The sequence below is a fragment of the Lottia gigantea genome, assembly GCF_000327385.1.
Source record: "Lottia gigantea unplaced genomic scaffold LOTGIsca_81, whole genome shotgun sequence".
In the NCBI taxonomy this organism is placed as follows: domain Eukaryota; kingdom Metazoa; phylum Mollusca; class Gastropoda; family Lottiidae; genus Lottia; species Lottia gigantea.
Genome location: NW_008710694.1, coordinates 1058045 through 1079698, shown reverse-complemented (window position 1 = coordinate 1079698; position 21654 = coordinate 1058045). Strand labels below are relative to the sequence as shown.

The window sequence follows — 21654 nt, the reverse complement described above, 5'->3', positions numbered from 1 at the left end:
TTGAATCAAATATGATGAAACTATGCAACCATCTAGTTTGAAAAACAATTACTCGAGTTGACAACCTTCACTACAATATACACCAACAAATTAACATGTAGGTATATATTGATACTATTTAATATATAACAATTTGTTTAACAAATCGTAAGTTTTGATTGAATTCAATCCAAATAAACTAGAGTCAGGATATATCATGACCCTAACAAGCTAATTAAAAGCACAATAACAAATATTAAATGTTATTTGTTAAAGAATGGTAATTATGCTAGTAACTGCCTAAATATACTTATTCTTCACTAACCGGGATAAAGAATTCACAAAGTTAATAACAGAACAACAAAAATGGCCCAAAACAGCCATCTGTAGTATTTTTTTTACTTTGCGAATTTCATGCTGATTCAGATCTAATAAGACCATGAAAATTGGATATCTTGAAATTTTTTTTTAAACTTTAAGCATGTTTACAAAGAGAAAATCAAGAGTAACAACTGTGCAATAAATGAACCATGATCTTGTTTAACCAAGCATTATGTTATGGGTGGCACTCGATTGGCATGTCCTGAACAGGTTCTATCTGTTCCAATACAGAACTTGATATGTCAAATTCAAAACTACAATTCTATTTCTGACAATTTTTCATCTATCTACACCCATTTCTTTTTCTGAGAAGATGGAATGCATTCTGCACTGTGTTCCAACTTTTTTTTTTGATCTTCTGGTTGAATCCAGAATAAGCAGAACTTGCCACTTTTGCCCCACCATGATGTTCCAGCAGGAGTAATGCCCGTCAGCCATTTCTATTTCCGAGAATATTTCTTGGATTTTAATTCCTCCATGATGAGTTTTTCTGCTAACTGTCTATCAACTTCTTCTTGCTGTTGACGTAAACTCAACTCATCTTTTCTCTCAATCTGAGCTTCAACAGCTGCCATACGTAGAGCTGTTCTCTATAATATCAAAAAAACAAAAATATCATTTCAGATACAAATCAACCTAAATAGAGTAATGCTGTATAATTATAATAAAAATATCATTACCATAGTAATTATTTCTATTCTTGTCTAGAAATCATTTTGTTTGTCCTTAAGACCAACATACATTAATGCCTGGAGACAGGAATTGTACCTAAATCTTACCCTCTAGTGTTTAATAGTCTATGGCACCCAAATATTTCAATGCTTTTAAAATGGAGGGGTATATAACCAAAATTCTGTCTCCCAGTGTATATATGAACTTGCAAATAAGAACTGGTAATAACATACCTGTTGTTGGGAGGGTGGTGATAATGCACTATTAGCCGGTGGTTCAATATTACCTAAATCAGGTTGTTCTATAGGATCTGGGCGTTTACCAGTACGCTTTATAAATAAATATAATAAAAATCATACTAAATAATATATCATCAACATTTAAGTGATAGGGGTTAAAAGACAACAACAGGCAGATTTTCCAGAGCACTGGCTGTAGAATCAGAATTTTTCTTACCTTTTGAGCCCTTATTGTCTAGCAGTAGAATATCAAAGTATAGACCCCACCTATTCCAATGTCACAAAAGAAAGTGTTCCAACCAAGAGTTAAAGGGAAGTATGCAAGGATTGAATGTAGATTTTTTGGGCGTTCATTGGTTGTTGAACGCAGAATTTTTTACATGTTAATTCGAATGAATGACGAAGCCCTTGAAAGATTTGAGTCATATTAACTGGTGTAAAGACAATGTGGTATATTATATTAAATTCAAACATACATACCATGGATATCTTTAATTCTATAGCTTGTAACTCATAAGCTAATCGTTCATCTTGTGTTGGTGCCTCACTAGCGTTATGTTCTAGTCTGTTTAATTCTCGATGTAACTGTTGTCCACCTATTCCTCTATGGGCGAATGATAAGTTGGAGCTGTCAAAATAAAACAACATCTCAAAGCTCCTATCACAAAAGATTGGTTAAATGGAAATTTTGACAGGTCAGCAGCATAAGCCTACTCTTTTCAATTTCTAACTGCTTTATGATCTTAAACCTGAACAGCACATATTGTCTCATTAATGTATTTTTCTATGTCAGTCCTTTAGACCTATATGGCAGGGGAAAACTAGGCTGAAAAAGCAGAAGGTATTAGCTCAATCTATGCTGAACTCAGGACCTTCAGGTTAGCAAGCAAGTAAGCAACTACATGTCTAATAAGATAATAACTTACTGTTGATGCCAGAGTGTATGAGGTTGACCGTGAGTTGTTTGGGTATTAGTTGTGGGTAAGGGTTGTATAGACTGTCCTGGTATTTTATACCGACTAGGGGCAGGGGAGGTCACTGGGTATGGTCTCTGGGTAGGGGTTATAGCTGTAACTGGTGTCATTTTCATAATAGCCTAAAATACAAATATAATGTGTAATTAATTAAAGAGATAACTTTTTATTGTATTCTAGACTGAAATTAAAGTATTAATTTATGAAGAGTAAGAAATTTGCCAACAGAAAAGATAAATCAAAAGTCATTGAAGTACATGTGCTATAGTTCGAATTCAGATGGGTGAATTTGGGTACAGTGATATAGACAGTTGACCCTAGAACCATACAAGGCAGGCAGTCTGCCCCCTAATTGTACCAGGTTCTGGCATAACTACTGTTCTCCTACCTCATCAGCAGTCACTATAACAGGATCACTATTCTTTGATTTCGATCTAGCAGCTCTTGATATTGGACCAAATCGTGAAACTATTGGTGGATCAAATGGAATAAATTCACTGGATGACATCCTATAAAATATTAAAAAATGAATGTAGTTTTACCTCCTTCTTTTCTACGCCTAATTAGACTAATAATGATGGGCAATTCCATGCAGTGTGCAATGAGAGAAATTTTGCCATGTCAGCAGCCTACTCTTCTTCGATTTCCAACTGTCAAGAGATCTTGAACGTGGACAACCTGAAACACACTAGTCCTTGGTTTATTGTCCCATCAGCACAACTCAAAATATATCAAAAACATAGAGGGATTCTGTTGTATAGTTATAACACAAGTAAATTTATCAATCAATATACACTCTCATTAACAAGTTTGACAATTTCCGTCTAAGTAGTAAGTATTCTTTTTTAGAAGAAATATCCAAAGCTATCATGTATACAAAAGCAAAATTAATTGATCTTACCTTTGAACTGCGTTGTATTGAATCGATTGCTTCTCAAACCAATCAAATAAATCTACACTAACTGTACTAGACTGTAATACAATATAATATATAATATAATAAAGTGAGATATCGTTTTCTAATTCAATCAAGCAAATTATTATTCCTTTTTTTAGCAGTGTCACCCAGTAGAGCAATATGAAAGCCTCTTTGTGTTACACTACCTCACAATTCTTCATTAGTATCAAGAAATGGGTCCTATGTAACACACTTTCATTGGCTACAATTAATGTCATTAGAACCAGACTGTAGAAGAAAACTTGTTAGATTACAATTGAGACACAAAATATGAGGAAATAGGACAAAAATTTTTAATTTAATATTAATTAACTCATATTGATCACAAATATCAAATTGTCATCACTCAGGATTGATAATATGCATGTTTATGTTTTTATCCATGTATAATGTAATAAACTTACACATGATGTTCGACTATCAGATGAACTTGGTGTTGACCAATCTATACCACCAGACCATTGACTATAATTAACATCTCCATCAGTCTCCAAATCTTCATCTAAAGACAGAAAGAAACAACAATATTTTATCTTTCTACCAGCTTGTCCTTGGCCAAACATCTTGGCATTGATCTTTCCTTTGCTATCTGTACCCACTTACTTCTGGGAAGTAACTTGGAATTGTGAGTGAAGTTCATCCTAGTTTTACACGAATTCGAGATTAAAACCATAACCACCATTCGGTCTACCAAAGCATGACATCATGTAAGAACCTATTCTCTAACTGACTTTGTTACAGAACACCATGGCAATATATTTCAACTTTGATTCTTCCTGTTTATGGTATATATATATGTAAAGACTTGAGCACTATTCCTTAAGAAATCTTACAATAAGAATTTGTCATCAGTATGGATTTTTTAACATTGAGAAATACTAGCTTACATCTAATTTGCTTTTAATTTTGTAAAACTGGACGAAGCATAAAAGGCCCGGTAAATTGGTGAAACATCATCTATTGTTGGAATAAAGTACACATTAACTGAGTGGAATCAGCTTTTAATGAAACACAAAGATACCAACCCTTATCTGTAGGTGGAAATAGATGTGGTGAACTGTAGAAGATTAATAGTGTTATCTTGTAGAAAATAGAAAAGCAAATACATGGATTGGTTCCAGACACCATATAGACATGATTCACTTTTACTGTATGGATTATCCTGCAAGGAACAGCATATCTTATCTATGCCGTTAAAAACCTTATCAATAACCTTAATTTACATACCTAATGAAACACAGAAAGAATTAAAATCATCATCATCTACAGAAGCAGAACAGGAACTTTTCTGGCATTCAGACACCAAACTAGCTTCATTGTCTAAAGAGGGATAACTCTGTATCAACTGATCTTCAAATTCAGCTATAGCATTAACAGATATAGGTGGTGTTGGCCAGGATAGATCTCTAGGATCAGGTGCTTGCTGTGGATTATTAAACAATTCTTTCTTCAGTATGGTATATGCTTTCTCTGTTTGTGATAAGCCATTACACATGTTATGCTGGTCTGTTCCACTGACTGTACCACAATAAGCACCATTGGTACAAATAGAAATAGGAGTTTTCTCCCTTCTGTTAGCCTGGTTGGTATTTGAAGCTCCTCTAGCGATATATTGTGTTTGATCTGATTCTGATAGAGTTGGAGTTAGCTGGATGTTGTGGTGTATGTGAGATAGAATCTCTTGGCGTCGAGTCTGTAAATCTTGAAGTGAATTGACCTATTAAACGAGAAAAATATCAATATTTTGTTAATGGAGTATTTTCAAGAAGACTGAAATGCTGAAAACACATAATATCGTCAGAGTTAAGTTATGAATTGGAGGACAATGAAAGATGAAAATTTTGAAATTATGGCCGAACAACTATCATAAAAGATTAAGACATATTTTAATAAAAGATCAACTCAAATAAAATCAATTTCAGTTTTATACTAACTAAACAGCCATTTTCAAATAAGGTTGAATAAGATAAGATAATTTTGGTCTGATTCCAAATTCTAATATTTCACAAGTTTTCAATTACTTAACCATAGACAAGAACATTTCTATTTGAGTTTTAGTCTAGATTTTTACCAAATTCAAACATTTTCTTTGCTTTGAACTGAAGGTGAGAAGTAAAACTGAAACTGATTTGCATGCATCACTAATCAAAAAGGGTAACTAAACGTCGCGAAAATTTTGACCTCCAGGTTTGGAAGAGAATTGAAACACAATATTCCAAGATATTTGAAGATTTCAAGAATAAAATGGATAAAGATGACTGATTATTGTGGAGTGTACACCATCGGGTTATTTTCGACATTTTCTAGCTTTAGCTGTGTCTATACAATTGATTTTCCATTTCATATATATTGAAATATAAACACTAATCTGAAATTTCAGTATTGATATCACCAACTTTGCCTAAAAGTAAGGCCAAATCTAATACTTTATTTCAAGTCAAAACCGATCATAAAGTAGTCTCCAACACACAGACTTTTTCTGTCTTTTTGTTGCAGCTGTGTGCAGACAAAGTGAGACTGGATGAAAGAAAGTGATATAGTCAGTTTTAACCAGAATTTCAAGTTAATTTAATTTTGTTCAGTTTGAAAAGATGGGCTGTTTCACATTCATCTTCTCAATTCTGAGATATTACGAACTGTCTTCTACCTTGACTGCAATAGTCATCTTTCTTGTATCAAGGAAATTTGTTAATGCAGGGATTTGGTTAGATTATACACTAGCTAATACAGCCAATCAGATTCCAAGACTGAAAGTCTGTAAACAATAAGCCGCAAAGTTTCTAGTATAAAACACAGTTTGTAATATCTTAATATTGTGAAGATGTTTCTCCTGTAGAAGTATAGATTTAGGCTCTGCATTACTTTAATCTTATAGATAATTTCAGAATGTATAGACACAGCTAATTTCTGTTGCTTTACTGAAGTTGACTAGTACACAACAATACCTTTCCATTGTATACGCTGCTGGGCTTCGACGTTTTGTTCCGTCCCTCGCTGCCCTGGCAGCATGCCCCCATTTCACTGAAAGATTCTAGATACCACCTTTTATAAGAATATTATCTGTGCTATCGTGAAGTTGTGTTTTAAAATTGATATGTACCGTACAGATCAATCGGATGTAAAACTCCTCTTCAAACACTTCTATATTTCTTCTATTTTCCTTCTCCAATTTTGACATTCCATTACAATTTGATATATAATTCTAATCTTTCCGTTCCAATTTCAATTCCAATTCTTCATCTTTGATGACAATTTGTTTCATGGTGAAATTTGAATTCCAATAACCACGTGACATATATTTGAAAATCATTAATCTTTCAGGATAACACAGATAAAATACAATGCTTACAGACAAGTCCAAACGTATATCCAGATTCCCTTAATATATGCCACAATTAATTCCATTTCTTTCTACCATCATTTTGCAAAGACATTATTGTCCCCCCAAAAAGTCTTTTTGAACAAGAAGGCAGTTTTCCAATAAAGATGAAAAAGTTGTGAAGATGAAGGTGTATGAATCCAAACGAGCTATGTTGTCTTTATCAATAAATCAGCAAAGACATTGAGTGTCAATTAAGATATCACACTTATTTTAGACATTGCAGTTATCTGAGATATTGCAGTTATCCGAGTTATTGCAGTTATCTGAGATATTGCCGAGTTATTGCAGTTATCTGAGTTATTGCAGTTATCTGAGTTATTGCAGTTATCTGAGTTATTGCAGTTATCTGAGATATTGCCGAGTTATTGCAGTTATCCGAGTTATTGCAGTTATCCGAGTTATTGCAGTTATCCGAGTTATTGCAGTTATCCGAGTTATTGCAATTATCCGAGTTATTGCAATTATCCGAGTTATTGCAATTATCCGAGTTATTGCAATTATCCGAGATATTGCAGTTATCCGAGTTATTGCAATTATCCGAGTTATTGCAGTTATCCGAGTTATTGCAGTTATCCGAGTTATTGCAGTTATCCGAGTTATTGCAATTATCCGAGTTATTGCAATTATCCGAGTTATTGCAGTTATCCGAGTTATTGCAATTATCCGAGTTATTGCAATTATCCGAGTTATTGCAGTTATCCGAGTTATTGCAGTTATCCGAGTTATTGCAGTTATCCGAGTTAGTTATCCGAGTTATTGCAATTATCCGAGTTATTGCAATTATCCGAGTTATTGCAGTTATCCGAGTTATTGCAGTTATCCGAGTTATTGCAGTTATCTGAGTTATTGCAATTATCCGAGTTATTGCAGTTATTCAAGATTCATGATGCAGTTAGGAAGGATATTGCACTTATTTAAGATATTGTTATCCGAGATATTGCAGCTATAGTGCAGTTATCGAAGATATACAAGTTTTCAAGATTCGAGATGCAGTTACGAAGGATATTGCGCTTATTTAAGATATGGAAATGTACCCGTATTGCATTTAAGGGTATTAAAATACGACTTTTATCAAGTTATGCAATATACAAAAGAAATAGCAGTCAAGATAATGCATTTATCTGAGATATTAAAGTAACACAAGATATTACAGTGTGATGTATTAGTGGTGTTGTTATGATGCAATTAGCAATTATTTGCTATATAGACATGAATATCAAAGAAAAGAGTATATTGAATTGACCATTGGCAGACACATATCATGTAATTGATGTATGTTAAAACATTGTGTTGAATAAGGACATGTTGATACACATAACCCTCGCATCATGACCCTGTTGTAGAATCATACTCAGATTATCAAAAAATACTTTATTACTTTAAAATAAATCAAAATTACTTTATGTAGGCCTTTAGTACTCAATTAAAACACTTATAGCTTCACTTCACAAATTCATTAGAATTCTTCCTTTCTCATTTTGAAAGCCCTACCATCAAAAAAATGCGTAGTATTTACATAAAGATTGCAACGGTGAGATTGACTTAGAAAAGAGACCCTGGTCTGTCTGCCTAAAGAGTTCAGTTATTTTTCTAATAATTAACTGCCAAAATAATAAGGCCTTTACCCTGACAACCAAATACAAATCTTAAGTTGCTTTCGACTGGCAAGTACCTGTTTCACGAAACATAGCTACTGCTAACTGATTACTGATATATAATATAATTTGTATATTTGGATATTTATCCTCACAGAGTGTACCATTCTTTCCTCACCAAAACTGAGAAATAGATTTATATGAAATGTTCATTACCAACTTTCAATAATATAAAATCTTGAATTTTAACTTATCTTGTAACTTATGTAGAAAAATAATAGATTTCAAATATATATATATATACAATATAAGCCTATATGAAATTATAATCTATAGAAAAATTATTTTTTTTATGATATACAAAAAGCATATTATTTACAAATGTATTAGATAAAGATTAAACTTGTGAATGATAACCTATAACTTTCAGAGTGTTAATTTTCATCCACAGTGTTATTATTACTCTCAATATCACTGACATTAACTTTATCATCTGTTTCTGAAACATTTTCATTTGTTTCTATGACATTACTACTATTAATGGATTCATTTTCGTCATAATATACATTTTCTGAGATAGTCATAGAGTTCAACGGTTGTCCTGATTCAGAGCTAGGGTCTATATTATTAGTATATACAATATTTTCAAGGTATTGAATTGGGTTTGTATTATCAATTGGCATAGTTTGTATCGTTGAGATGGGATAGTATGTAGGTAGGGGAGGATACACTATGCAGTTTCCAAAGTTCTGAAATAAATATATGCATAGTTTTACAAAATGTTCACAACATCTTTTCAGGATTTTCTCTTTAATATGAAAATATGGGATGATTAAAGAATAACTTCACAAACAACCAAACAGTTAAGATTGTTTTCTCTACCTAATTGCACCTTTTATATTGTGCCAACAGCACGATTTTGAGACTTTGACTCAACAAAATACACAAATTTTGAAAACTAACAATGAAAGTTCATCTTCATTTCAATTTTCATATGATATGGAGAAAAACTGAAAAGTGTTTAACAATACGATATAGTCAAAAGACTACACTATGTGGAAATCACAGAGTATATCGTCATGGTATTTGAAGAATAAAGCTTCCGTATGATGTCACCCTCCCTGAACAGTATAATGATAACCACCAGAAATAATGAACAGAATATAAAATTGAACTTCGGAATTTGGATCTGCAATTTGTCTATTTATATGTTGAATTGTGGACATCAGATTTTGGAAGCTAACAAGGAAATCATGTTGACTGACACAGTCAGGGACTTAGTGTAAGATGCCAACAAGTTCCACAGTATAAAAAGGTTTTTATATTTATCTAAGTTTTTTTTAATTCTTCTGGGCCCCTGAATACTCACCTAATATAAGATCTATAAATATAAAGTATACCTTACCTGGTTTGGGATTGGAGTTGGCTGTACAGCTCCTTGTTGTACAACACTTTGTATTGGTACAGATGACTGTACAACATTGTGTATTGGTACAGATGGTTGTACAACATTTTGTATAGGTACAGCAGGTTGTATTGATGGTACTGGTGGCATTGATGGATATCTACCATACTTGTCTGGGTAAACGGGTTGAGTCATTCCAGGCATATAGAATGGTGCTGCTCCAGGTGTTTGAGGCCACTGGCCTGGATAGTTCCCTGGTGGTACCTGCCCATCAAAAGAATAGTTATGGTAACCGTGAACACAAGGTGGTGGCTGGTCTGGTGGATACGGGAGGTTAACGGGATATGGTTGAGGAGGGTATCTAGCTGCTGCCCCGGTTAATGGTTGTCTTACAACTGGATGAGGAGTCGGGTAAACTTGGTTTGGTGCTGGTAACCGATTATTTATCTGAGGTGGGTAATAAACAGCTGAAATTAGATTGACAAAACTAAATTTATATAAGTTGAAGCCAACAGACTTCCAAATTTTTAAATGGAAAATTAGCCTGAGTTGCTACAACCAGCTCCGTGCACCATGTGAGCTCAATCACGTGATCCAATTTCATGTATAAATTATACTGAATTGAAGGAGGGAAAACTAAAGTTATCACAAATGTCTCTTTTGACATAGTGAAAAGTTTCAAATCTGGTGACCCAAATAATGGACGATATCCCAGGGTTGAACAAGATTTGTTTGGCCATTGGAAAATATGTCCATATGGGATGTAAACTCTTACCTTCTGGTTGAAGAGATACTGGCTGTATCCTTGGTGATGGGTGACGTGATATTACACTAGATATATTATTACCATTTACAGTACCAGCCATACTGTGAGAAGTGGAAACAGAAGGAATAGCTGTGGTAGCCATTGATGTTGTTGTATCTGTTGTTAAGCTCACAGTTTTAGTTGCTAGTGATGACATCATTGGCTTGACAACATTGGTAGCTATTGGTAAACTACAAATATGCGGAAATCAAGAAAACTGATGATTCCATTAAATAAAATATGATAGAATTTTTATAATCAACTCTTATTGAGCTTTTGAGAATCGGCAAAACCATAAAATGTGCAATAAGATAATTTTTTCCATTCTGCACTAGCCCATTCTATTCAATTTTGAATTATCGAAGAAATTTTACACACACTGCCTCATTTTATGAGAGACTTTATCCATGGAAGCCCTTCAGACATGCATCACTGATATTGAGGTTTTTAAGGTTAATACGTAGCAATAGATACAATGAATAATTTCAATATTATCAACAAATCACACAATTGATGTCATTAAAATGAGATCTTACTTTTTAAGAGTACTGGACTCAATTCTGTTACGGACATCTTCAGTGTTAATAGAAGCCATATTACGAATATCAAACATCGAAGATTTGTTGTTCACTTTAGCTAAATCTTGTCTTTCTTTAGGTGTTAAGGCTGCTGATGTTAACATTGTAGAAGAGAAAGGCTTGACACTGTATTTCTTCTTAGCACGGAACCTAGAGTATATAGAAAAGTTTCAATTTGAGGTTTCTTTAAAAACACATCTCCATAATTGTATATGTTTGTGGTACGACATTAGTTTCAATTCTGAAATTGACCTCTATCAGCTTGTGAAGAAGAAATTGACCTCTATCAGCTTGTGAAGAAGAAATTGACCTCTATCAGGTGCTAAAGGTACAGTTGGTTTAGCCAAAATTGACCTCTATCAGCTCGTGAAACAGAAATTGGCCATTACTTTCAAAGGCAGCAAAGCAAATAACGAGAAAACTATACAGATAGCTGAAATGAAGTTAGTAGTAATAGTGCTTACAGATTTACAGCAACTTCTCCACTTTGCTGTAAATCTGTAAGCACTATTACTACTGAAGTTTTATCAGCAGGTAAAGCAAATATATATCTAGAAGCTTAAATAATTTAAAGTAATGAATAAACCATACCTTTCTAGCTCTTCTTCTGAATGAGCAAAAGAACAGTTGATTCCCCTGGGACATGATCTGGTGGTGGTAAAATCACGACACATACTAGTTTTATACCGAGCATTCTGAACGGGTAATACGTCAGATTTCTTATGACTGTAATCATTTAAATAAGTTATCAATCCATCAATTACTATCTTTAAAGTTTTTAGTATTGCTTCTAAATTCTGCCATGATGGTACTTGTTTATCTACAAATATAAAACTTAACTTTAGAATTCTCAACTAAAGTATCACATGAACAATTTTTTTAATAACAGATAAACGGATTGTAAAGATGTTTTCACAACTTTTTTTGAATATCAGGGACACTGATAGGATCGGTTTGCACCATTCCAATTTTCAGTTGGACATGTGAAATGCTTGCATACAGACCACCGATATCATTTTCTAAAAGGTCAAATTTAATAGGTCAACAAAATTAAAAATAATGGCGCCAGTTTCCCCTATTAATGATGCTGGTTGAAGGGGCTGGTATGGAAAAAGCATCCTTCAAATAAGAAAAAAACAATGTACTGTGTTTTACAGCCTGAGCACAATAAAGATCCCTCAACAGTTAGTTGGAAATCTAAACAGAGTAGGATAGAGCAAGACCTATTCTCATTGACCCAAACAGGTGCAAAGAGTAGGATGTAAAACTCCATGTCATTCATGTAAGTAAAGTATAATACAAAGCTAGAATACCTTGGCTTGGATCAATCATAGCTAAGAATTGTAAATGTGGTTTTAATGATTGTAATTGAGCAGGATCACCAGTCTTCTGTAATACCACCATCAATTCATTTACACTCTGAGTAAATGACTCTGATGTCTGCAACTGGAATAGTACAAAAATATAGAATTAAATGTATGATTGGTCCAAACCAATTTCTTTACATCCAATTTTATCAGATACTCTTTCCATATACAGGAAGGTTTTAAGACAATATATCAAAAGAAATCCAAATATCAATTTTTCATGAAAACAAAATATTGATATACCATTTGAGAAGAGGTAAAATATTAAATACCTTATCAATGTAGATCTATTTTTTCAGACAATGCACAAGAATATAAATACGTTAACGTTTAGTTGGTGCTCTCTTTGTATATACTAACAATGCTAGTATATTATGAATAATGAAACGCTTTCAAAACATTGAATATCTAATTCAACAAATATATCTTGGTCATTGTCGTTATTTTAACTTCCTTTGAGTTAGACATATTCCCACCATTTGGCTAGGAAGTCAAACAATTGAAAGAGATTAAGGCGAAAACCATGGATGTTATCTGGTTTAATGAACAAATATAGTCAAATAAAACAACCATCCATACACAAAACATAGGTTCGTATGTCTAAGAGATGAGTGTAAAATAATAAGTACCTTATCAATGATAGACTGCATATGAGATTTATGATTTGAATCACCATATAATAGTGAAGACCATTGTTCAGGAGAGATACGTAGACCACCTTCCATAGCTATCTGTACTACCTGAGAGTCATGTTCTCTTCTCAATGATTCATAGGTTCTAAATTCTTCTTTTAACTGCATTAATGATGATTCTTCTTCTTTCTTCGTCACCTAGTAACAGAATATTGATAAAACTAGTATTTAGACAGGCAGTGAAAGTTGTGTAGATTTTGGAATAACTCAAATTAATGACTCAAATTTCGAACAACTCTTAATTGAAATACAATCCTGTTTTGTATATTGGCTGACCATTTATCTCTACTTTGGGTTTCAGTATCCCACATTTCATCATTGTTATCTAGAAATGGGTTCAACATTACATGCTTTGATTGGTTAACATCATTAGAACGAGAGTGTTGTAGAAAACTTGTTGGATTACAAAAAATACTACAAAAAACAAAATTGTCATGTTTTATGTCTATATTAGTTTTTATCAGTTTATAGAAGACAAAAAGAGTTACCTTAAAACAGGAGGCTCTATAAAGAAGTTGGACAACATGCCCAATAGCTGTTTTAGAGGCTTGAGGAAAAGTAGCTTCTAGCTTCTGAACCACAAATAATACTAAAACTTTTCTACATAAAGCAGAACCATCAACTAATGCTAGTAATATCAACTTAAGAACTTCTTCTTGCATGGCTGTAACAGATTAATTATCGATATAAATATACATACAATACACTCCATAGCCTGATAATGTCAATATCACAAAAGCTGCTAATTATATCTAAGGCCCTTTCTGATAGGTTTGTCATATAACGCTTAGTTTTCATTGAAATACAAGACCCACAGACGTCTGAATGAAAATTGGAATGGTGAAAGTCGATGCTATCAGTGTCATCAATACACATATTAAACTTAGTAAACCTTACAATATTTATTTATATTATTATAGAACTAGGCCTGGCATTCCTTTCACTTACCTGGTCCTAAAAATTGACAACCTCTGGCTCGTACAGCAGCCCATAAATTGGCTGATAACTGTTGAGGATTTTGATGTTGTAGAATCAATTCAGCTACGGCCCTCTCTCCTAATGATCTGGCTGCTCTCATAGCTCTAGCTCGTCCTTCTTCCTCTACCAGCTGACTATTGATTAATGTAACCAATTTTCGCTGCATAGGTCGACTCAAAATAGAATTGGTGGATCCATGTTCGTATTTAGCACTGTCGTCTTCATCTTCAGACTCGGTACCAGTATCTACAAATATCAAACATAACTATCATAACCACGACTGTTCTGTAAGTTTATTCATTTATTATCATGTAGTACCCATACTCTTGAATGGCATTTAGTAAAGACAGTTATAATATATATAGACACAGCTTTATGGAAGAACAATCACTGGTTAAAGTTTAATGCAACGTTTCAACGTGTTTCCCTCGTCGTCCTCAGGCACATAATGATAAGAAGTGATAGGTAAACAATATATACATTAATGCTTATTATTAATAGCACACAAGAGATAAATTGGTTTATTAGTACATTACATGCCATTCAAAGAAGTTGTAACATAGTAAACACAATTTTTAGGAAGTACAATTTTATTTAAGGGAACGCCTGGATGTATTCATTTGTCTCATTGCTTGATAAAGAATAGACAATCCTAGTCAGTACTGTAATTGTAGACTTTGGCACATTTTAACGTTTTGAATATGAATTGTTGAATTTTCATTTGCCGACCTTCCTTTACTATGGCAGTGGAATAGCTCAGTGAGTAGCGAGTTGGATTGTCGTCTGCTAGGCGATTAGGTGCCGTGGGTTCGAATCTTCATCAAGGTAAGAAAAATTTTGATGCCTGTTCCATTGATTACGAGAGTCAGCCAGGTGTCGGCTCTCACCCCCTAAACAATATGAATGAAGTTACTGGGTAAGTACTCACCTGATATAGACTTCATATGAACTGCCAACTCTTCTATATATCTTTTACATGATTCATATAATGATTTATTTTCAGTCATCTGAGTAGTATCTGGTCTTTCTTTATCAGGAATAGCTATACCAACTAGTTGTAATAAGGCATAATTCACAGGTAACTGTTCTACTGATTTTGTTATAATACTCTGCTCTGACTGACAATTCGGACATTTTTTATTCAATAAGTTTATCAAGCATTTCTGACACACAGTGTGTCCACAGCCTAAACTTATTGGCTTCTGATCTTTGGCATTGAACACTTTTAAACATCGTGGACATGACAGACATTCTGTTAGTTGAGTTGGCATTTTCCTTTTTTTTTTATCTTTTACAATTTTTTTCCTGTTTTCTATTATCTTTGCCCAAATTTGAGCAGCTGAAAATGTAAAAAATAAAAAAAATATTAAGCTTAATATACTTACAAGAAATATCATTTGGATAATTTGAGAGATATTTGGAGAAATTCTCGCCTATAAAATTTATCATGTGCTTGTCATGGTGGGGCGTAATCCAGACTGAGAAAAGTAATGAAATGAAGTTTTACATATTTCTTTTCAGCACCAGAGTGGCATATTAGCAACATCATGAAGTGTGCAATGAGGGAGATTGGTCAGGACAGCAGCATTGGTCTACTCTTTATCAATTTCCAACTGCCGAAGGATCTTTAATGTTCAAAGCCTTTAGCAAACAGGGCCTCAGTTTATTGACCCATTCGAATTGTTAAATAATTTTTCCTCCAATCTGAATCACTGACAGGGGCAAACAGATCGAAAATCTGAAGATATCATCTCAACCATATGTGAGGACTGAACTCTGACCCTTCAGCCAGCAAGCAAGTGCCTAGATTACTGAGCCAACCCGTCTCCCTAACCTGACTGATGATATTTTCTCAAACACACTACTCAACAGTCTTAGTAACTGACTTGGTAATACAGTAATAAAATGTTGAAATATCAGCACAACTAGCCTAATAATTAAGACTACCGGTTCAGGCTTCAACAATCAAAATACTCTCTAATCCAACTTGAATTGAACACATTACTATATCACTCTGGCTCATATGATATCTAAATGTTACAGTGACATCAGAAACTTTCAACTTAATTAGGACAGTGGAAATTTCCAGTTCATACAGGTAGACTTTAGCTATAGCCTATTTACTATTATTAGCTATGACTTGACAAATGAGTTCATACATTACCTTACTTATTTCAACATCAAAAAAGATGGAAAATTCTTCCTTCAAACTACTCCAAAATATTTGAAGTAGCAAACAGAAAGTTTAATAGATAGTTTTCACAAATCAAAACTGATTATCAAACATAATAAGTCTCCTAAAAGAGACAATAACATGAGCAAAATAACTCGCCCATCTCCATTTTGTTTTTCTTTCTCCTACTTTACTCGATTATCCAGACATAACGTCAATAGATGTAAAGAGACTGGTTAAGCGAATTACTGTATTCACATAAAACAAATTCCATAACATGCGGTAGAGTACAATTAATAACGTGATTTTATACTAAAGGAGTGAAATTTATGATATAAGTATCCCCTACCGTCCTGCATACTTTTCCACTTTCAAGGTGTACCTTACCGTAATATATCATGGAAGGTTTCCTGTTTTTTTTTAGAATTTTTCTAGTTATCCTTTATTATCTAGGTTAAAACCAAATTTAACTAGCCTAGATGGATTTATTTCTTTAAATTTGAATAATATATGGATTTAAGCAATTTATGATTTTTATGTTATGCCGAAGGATCTTTAATGTGTACAGCCTGTAGAACACTGGGCCTCGGTATATTGTCCTAGAAAGTCTTGGCCTATACCCTTTTTCTATGTCAGCCCTTCTTACCTACATCACTGACAGGGTGAAATGTCGCACAAACAGTATCAAATACACTGAATTATTAAGCTATCATCTGTAATAAGTCAAAGTTTAAGATATGACGGATATTTAGCAAGGAAGTTAACACACACAAGATTTTGATATTTTTATTTTTTAAAACAATTGAGATTAAAATAATTTTACAACAAAAACAATACATATCTACCTATCATAGTCCAGCACAGATATTTCTGTACATCTGATTAACAAGAGCAGTCCATTTTGAATGAGGTAGAATAAGTAGTAATTAGTACTATATAAACCATATTTATATTGTGTTGATAACTATTTATCCTACCTAATAATTAAGTAGACAGCAAGTGGGTTTTTTTATTTGAAATTGTACCCAGATGTGCACAAATCTAGCCAAGCAAAAGTACTTTTTCTCATCCAGGTAATCAACACAATGTTACTTTAGTCTGCAAAGTTTCTTTTAATTTTTCCCCATTGAACAGCTCAATGTTAAGTTTTAAGTTATTATTTCTAAATTATTTTTACTAAGTATGATCGATATTATTATTATTATTATTATTATCATTTTTCCCTTTTAAAGCAGCCTCACTTTTTCCATAGATGTTTTTGAAATGATTGTTCATACGTTTGAGTTTACATATATATTTATTTACTTTTCTTATAAGTTATATTAACTTTGAAATTTGTCATGGAGAGGGGTTATATAGGCATAAGCAGGTTCCCCAATCCCTTTAATGTATTAATAAAATATTGTTTATAAAAAAAAAAAAAACAGCTCAATACTCATGTATTTAATGAGGCCGAATGAGCCATAAAACACCCTGTGCTTGACTACTGTATATCTTTGCTAGACCATAAGTGATATTTCTAGCGTATTACATTATAGAAACATAACAAATTCATGCAATACTTAGATATTGATCAGTTTCCATTATATTTAACTATGAATTTTTAGAATGTAATCAATAAAAATAAAGCTATATGATGAATTATTGTCTCTGTTTACATTCATTCCACACTTGGTTTGTATCAGACAAGGATAAATCATAAATCAACAGATCTGAGGTGTGTCTGATTGGTTGATTTTATGGCAGAGACAATTCATGAACCAATCAGAATTCAGCGTCCAATTTGGAGAGAAAATCAAACTTTCTGATGACAGATCTCCAGATACTTGGCAACTTTTGACATACTTTATTCTGCTGTTTTCAGTAATTTGCTCTAGCTGTGCATGACACTACCATTGATGAGTAATATCCAATATGGCTGCTCATAGCTACAGAGAACTATTTTGAGACCATGGCAGTTTACTGTAGTCAGACTGTTTTCAAGTCTTCATCAGATGCCTTCAGTGGTATTGAACACAATCTATATGTAGCATTATTGCATCACAGTCCAACATTACATACCCAATATGGATGCTCTCAGGTACAGAGAACTAATATTAGAAACAATGGTAGTTTACTGTGGTCAGAATGTTATCACAATTAAAATCTAGAGTTATCAACTTTTAGATGAGGAATATTTGTGAGATTTGGTGTAAGGTTGAGAGTTTTGAGATGTTTTACTTTTTGTCATATTTATTGCACTAAGTGGACTAGATCCAGGTATAGCCTCTAGATTAGGCGAGGTAGAAAAGTCTTTTTTGGTTTTCTCCATTACAAGCAGCTTGGCTTCTATTTCTTTGATCTTGGAATTAATACTGAAAAGATTAAATGATAGATGTACTTCCTGGAGTGGAAATTAAATAATAACTGGTAGACAGGCATAAACTCATTATGAAAACAGCACTGTGCCAATTTTTCACAATGACAAAAGCCCCTTGAACTTGCAATTATTCCACTGTATATAACAGTGTTTAAGACAACTGGTGCCATAACAAAACTGAAGTTCTGTTTTGATCATATTTATTTTATAATAACACCTGCCAGTTTAAAGTTGATATTATATTACTAAGATGTATTTAACAAACTAACCTTGTATCTGATGTTTCAACAACATCTTTTGATTTACTATTCTGAGATTTCCTTACTTCATTCACCTATAAATTATATACAAAAACAACAGTACTGTAATAAATTTCTACATAGGACATAATCTATAATTCATTTGGTCACATCTGAAGTCTTAATAAAAGGTGAAATTAGACAAGAAATTTCTTCAACATAACATGTGACATTGTCCTTTTTTTTCTTTACTTCAATCAACATAAAATCATAGTTAGGATTATAAAACCAAATGGTGGACCTTCAATATTGACTAGGAACCCCAGGTGAGAAATTCAAAAAAGTTTTTCTCTGTCTATATTAATCCCCAGTTTTGTATTTCCTTTTTAAGGTAAAATACTACGCATTATACTCGCAAATATACAGTATACAGAACTTACAGGATCAGCATGTGCCCATTTAACAATCAGTTTTTTGGACATAGCAAATTTACCATGGATCTTCTTCATAGCCATTGCCGCTTCCTAGAATATAAGAAATCAAAAGTTTTTACTAGGATAACTTAGGTTCACGAGGATCGTTGCTAGATGGTCCTTGACCAAACCTTTTGGCATTAATCTTTCCCGGATTATGCATACCCATTTACAGTTGGGTTGAGTAGAATAATGAGGAAAGATGACTTATTCAAGGTCACCAGACTTTCACAAACTTACTGAAATTATAATTCACGACCACCATTTGTTCAACAAAACCACACAAATGATGTCATGTAAAATTTTAATGACCTTTTCTGACTGTGCTACAGTTTCTTAGAGCAATCCATAAATATCAGTGATTTTGTAGAGTATTACCTCTTTATTACTATAACTACAGAAACAGTAGCCTCTTGATTTGCCTTTATCTGGTCCTGATTTGTGGTAAATAAAATCAAATCTTTTTAATCCACCATATTTCTGTAGTAATTTTAATATTGTGTACCTGAAATTATAAAATTTGGTAATCTATATCCAGTCTAAGAACTATCAGTAACACTTTTCACAGAGAAAATATGTGATTGGTGTAAATTGTGTTGTCTTTTTTTTGAAAGATAAATTCCTTTTATGTCTTACATTTATAAATACGATTTTTATTTTGATATATCTGTAACAGGAAAACCAACATCTCATTAAATTATTATTATAATAATAAATAGAACTGTTATAAATATCAGTATTTAACCTCAAATAATAAAAATAACATACTGTATATACCTGACCATTTTAAAACAAAACCTGTTTTACTTCTGTCAAACATTTCATCAAGTTATTTATAACAACAAATTACGTGTAACATTTCACAAAAATAATATGAAAAATGTTTACGTAATTATTAGTGATAATAATCGAGGCTGTCAACCAAAAATTAGAAGAGTCATGGTATTACTAAAACAAAGGGCATGCCATTCTGACCAATCGTTAAAGGGACAGATGCAGCATTTTGGGGGTTTAGTCTTAAATATATGTTAATAGTCTTCAGAAGTACTAGGAATGTACGAAAATTGCATAATTCCTTTACAAAATACTATAAACTATTTCTATATATGTCTTTTCTATATATCACACAGTACATGTATCTTAAAATGACGAGTCGTCATTTTAATATACAAATGTGGATAATTCTGTGAAGACTCTTACAGATTGGCTTAGCTAAAAAATTCCTGTTTCTCAGACTAAAGTATTATTGCTCAAAAAAATGGTGTATCTGCCCCTTTAAGAATGAACAGTGAGATTGTTATAAGGTTTCTTGTGGACAATGTTTTAAGACTAAGACCCTCCCCTTGATACTCCCTGACTAGTAGAATAGGCTACAGTACTTACTCTGTTATTTTCAGATCTATATTACCAATCCATAATCTACAATCATCAGGTTCTGGGTAGGGATCATCAGGTACTGGTATAATCTCATCTACTTCCATCTTACTACAGACCACTAATCTAAAATAGATACCCAGTATTTACATACTATAGGTTTGAAAGAATGAATGGATGGGTTTTATGTAATAGAAAAAAGACACTCAAGCTACGTTCACACTAAATGTCTTAAAACAATTATGTGGAATTCACAACAGATCATAGACTCTTTTCAATTTAGTTCTTGAAAATAATTCCTGAGAGTTGTATACATTACTTTAAAGGTGGAAATAGACAGTGTACAGTGTTGGATTGGTAGAAATTAGAAGACGGATGTTTGGATCTGTACCTTAAGGCCTAGGCTATGTTCATCAGTAGCAAATATATATCTACCCATACGTCAGGGCTTAGATTTTATCATAGAACTTTATTACAGTTCTATGATTTAATGAGCGCAGTTAATGTCTTTACATGGTTATGGGGACCCCATTTCAGGCCCAAAAACGCCCCAGCCCTCAGAATTCTTATCCTAACTGTATTGAGATTTTGACAGTGTGTTCTTGATTTCAACAGATCAAAAGATCAAAAGAATTTCTGTAAGTTATTATCCTATTATTCAAAGGGATTGAAGAGGGGCCACAGAATTGTCACCTGGTGTGAGATGGACAGTTAAACATGTAACTAAATACCACAAAGCCATGCCAGCATCATTTCTCAGCACCATTAATGATATCAACTTTGAAATGAATGAAATCATTCTTTGGGGATAGTGTTGTCAAATGCCACATTTAGACAGAAAATTCTTCTAGCATTAGACAGTGAAAAAAGAAACAAAAACACATAAAATAAAACAATGTTCTTTATATAAAAATTTTCAAATATCATAAAGAAACTTAAAAATCTCCCTATAACACAAGAGGTTAAAAAAGACTGTTATAAATGTATTTTCTGTACAATGGATTTCACAGATCCAATAAATAATGCAGAAA

General features: G+C 32.9%; 4 protein-coding genes across 4 annotated transcripts; all 4 read right to left on the bottom strand.

Moving 5' to 3' along the window:
- Positions 1-282: 282 nt before the first annotated feature.
- LOTGIDRAFT_236447 (hypothetical protein) lies at positions 283-6303 on the bottom strand. Its single transcript, XM_009067333.1, has 9 exons — positions 5851-6303; positions 4431-4920; positions 3608-3705; positions 3147-3217; positions 2634-2754; positions 2198-2367; positions 1752-1899; positions 1266-1361; positions 283-950 (listed from the first exon to the last, which is right to left on the bottom strand). Exons 1-9 carry the CDS (start codon positions 5866-5868, stop codon positions 801-803), a joined length of 1362 nt encoding a protein of 453 aa, XP_009065581.1. The 5' UTR covers positions 5869-6303; the 3' UTR covers positions 283-800.
- Positions 6304-8614: 2311 nt separating this feature from the next.
- LOTGIDRAFT_169037 (hypothetical protein) lies at positions 8615-11118 on the bottom strand (the record flags this gene model as incomplete). Its single annotated transcript, XM_009067332.1, has 4 exons — positions 8615-8929; positions 9586-10052; positions 10361-10581; positions 10927-11118. Coding segments are annotated over 4 exons (1195 nt in total), but the record flags the coding sequence as incomplete, so codon positions are not given.
- A 401-nt stretch (positions 11119-11519) lies between these two features.
- LOTGIDRAFT_132872 (hypothetical protein) lies at positions 11520-15276 on the bottom strand (the record flags this gene model as incomplete). Its single annotated transcript, XM_009067331.1, has 6 exons — positions 11520-11788; positions 12282-12414; positions 12965-13165; positions 13516-13691; positions 13976-14217; positions 14930-15276. 6 exons carry the CDS (start codon positions 15274-15276, stop codon positions 11520-11522), a joined length of 1368 nt encoding a protein of 455 aa, XP_009065579.1.
- Positions 15277-18333: 3057 nt separating this feature from the next.
- Positions 18334-20730, bottom strand: LOTGIDRAFT_169035 (hypothetical protein; the record flags this gene model as incomplete). Its single annotated transcript, XM_009067330.1, has 5 exons — positions 18334-18532; positions 18807-18871; positions 19217-19300; positions 19628-19754; positions 20633-20730. The coding sequence occupies 5 exons, from the start codon at positions 20728-20730 to the stop codon at positions 18334-18336; spliced, it is 573 nt and encodes a 190-aa protein (XP_009065578.1).
- Positions 20731-21654: the final 924 nt, after the last annotated feature.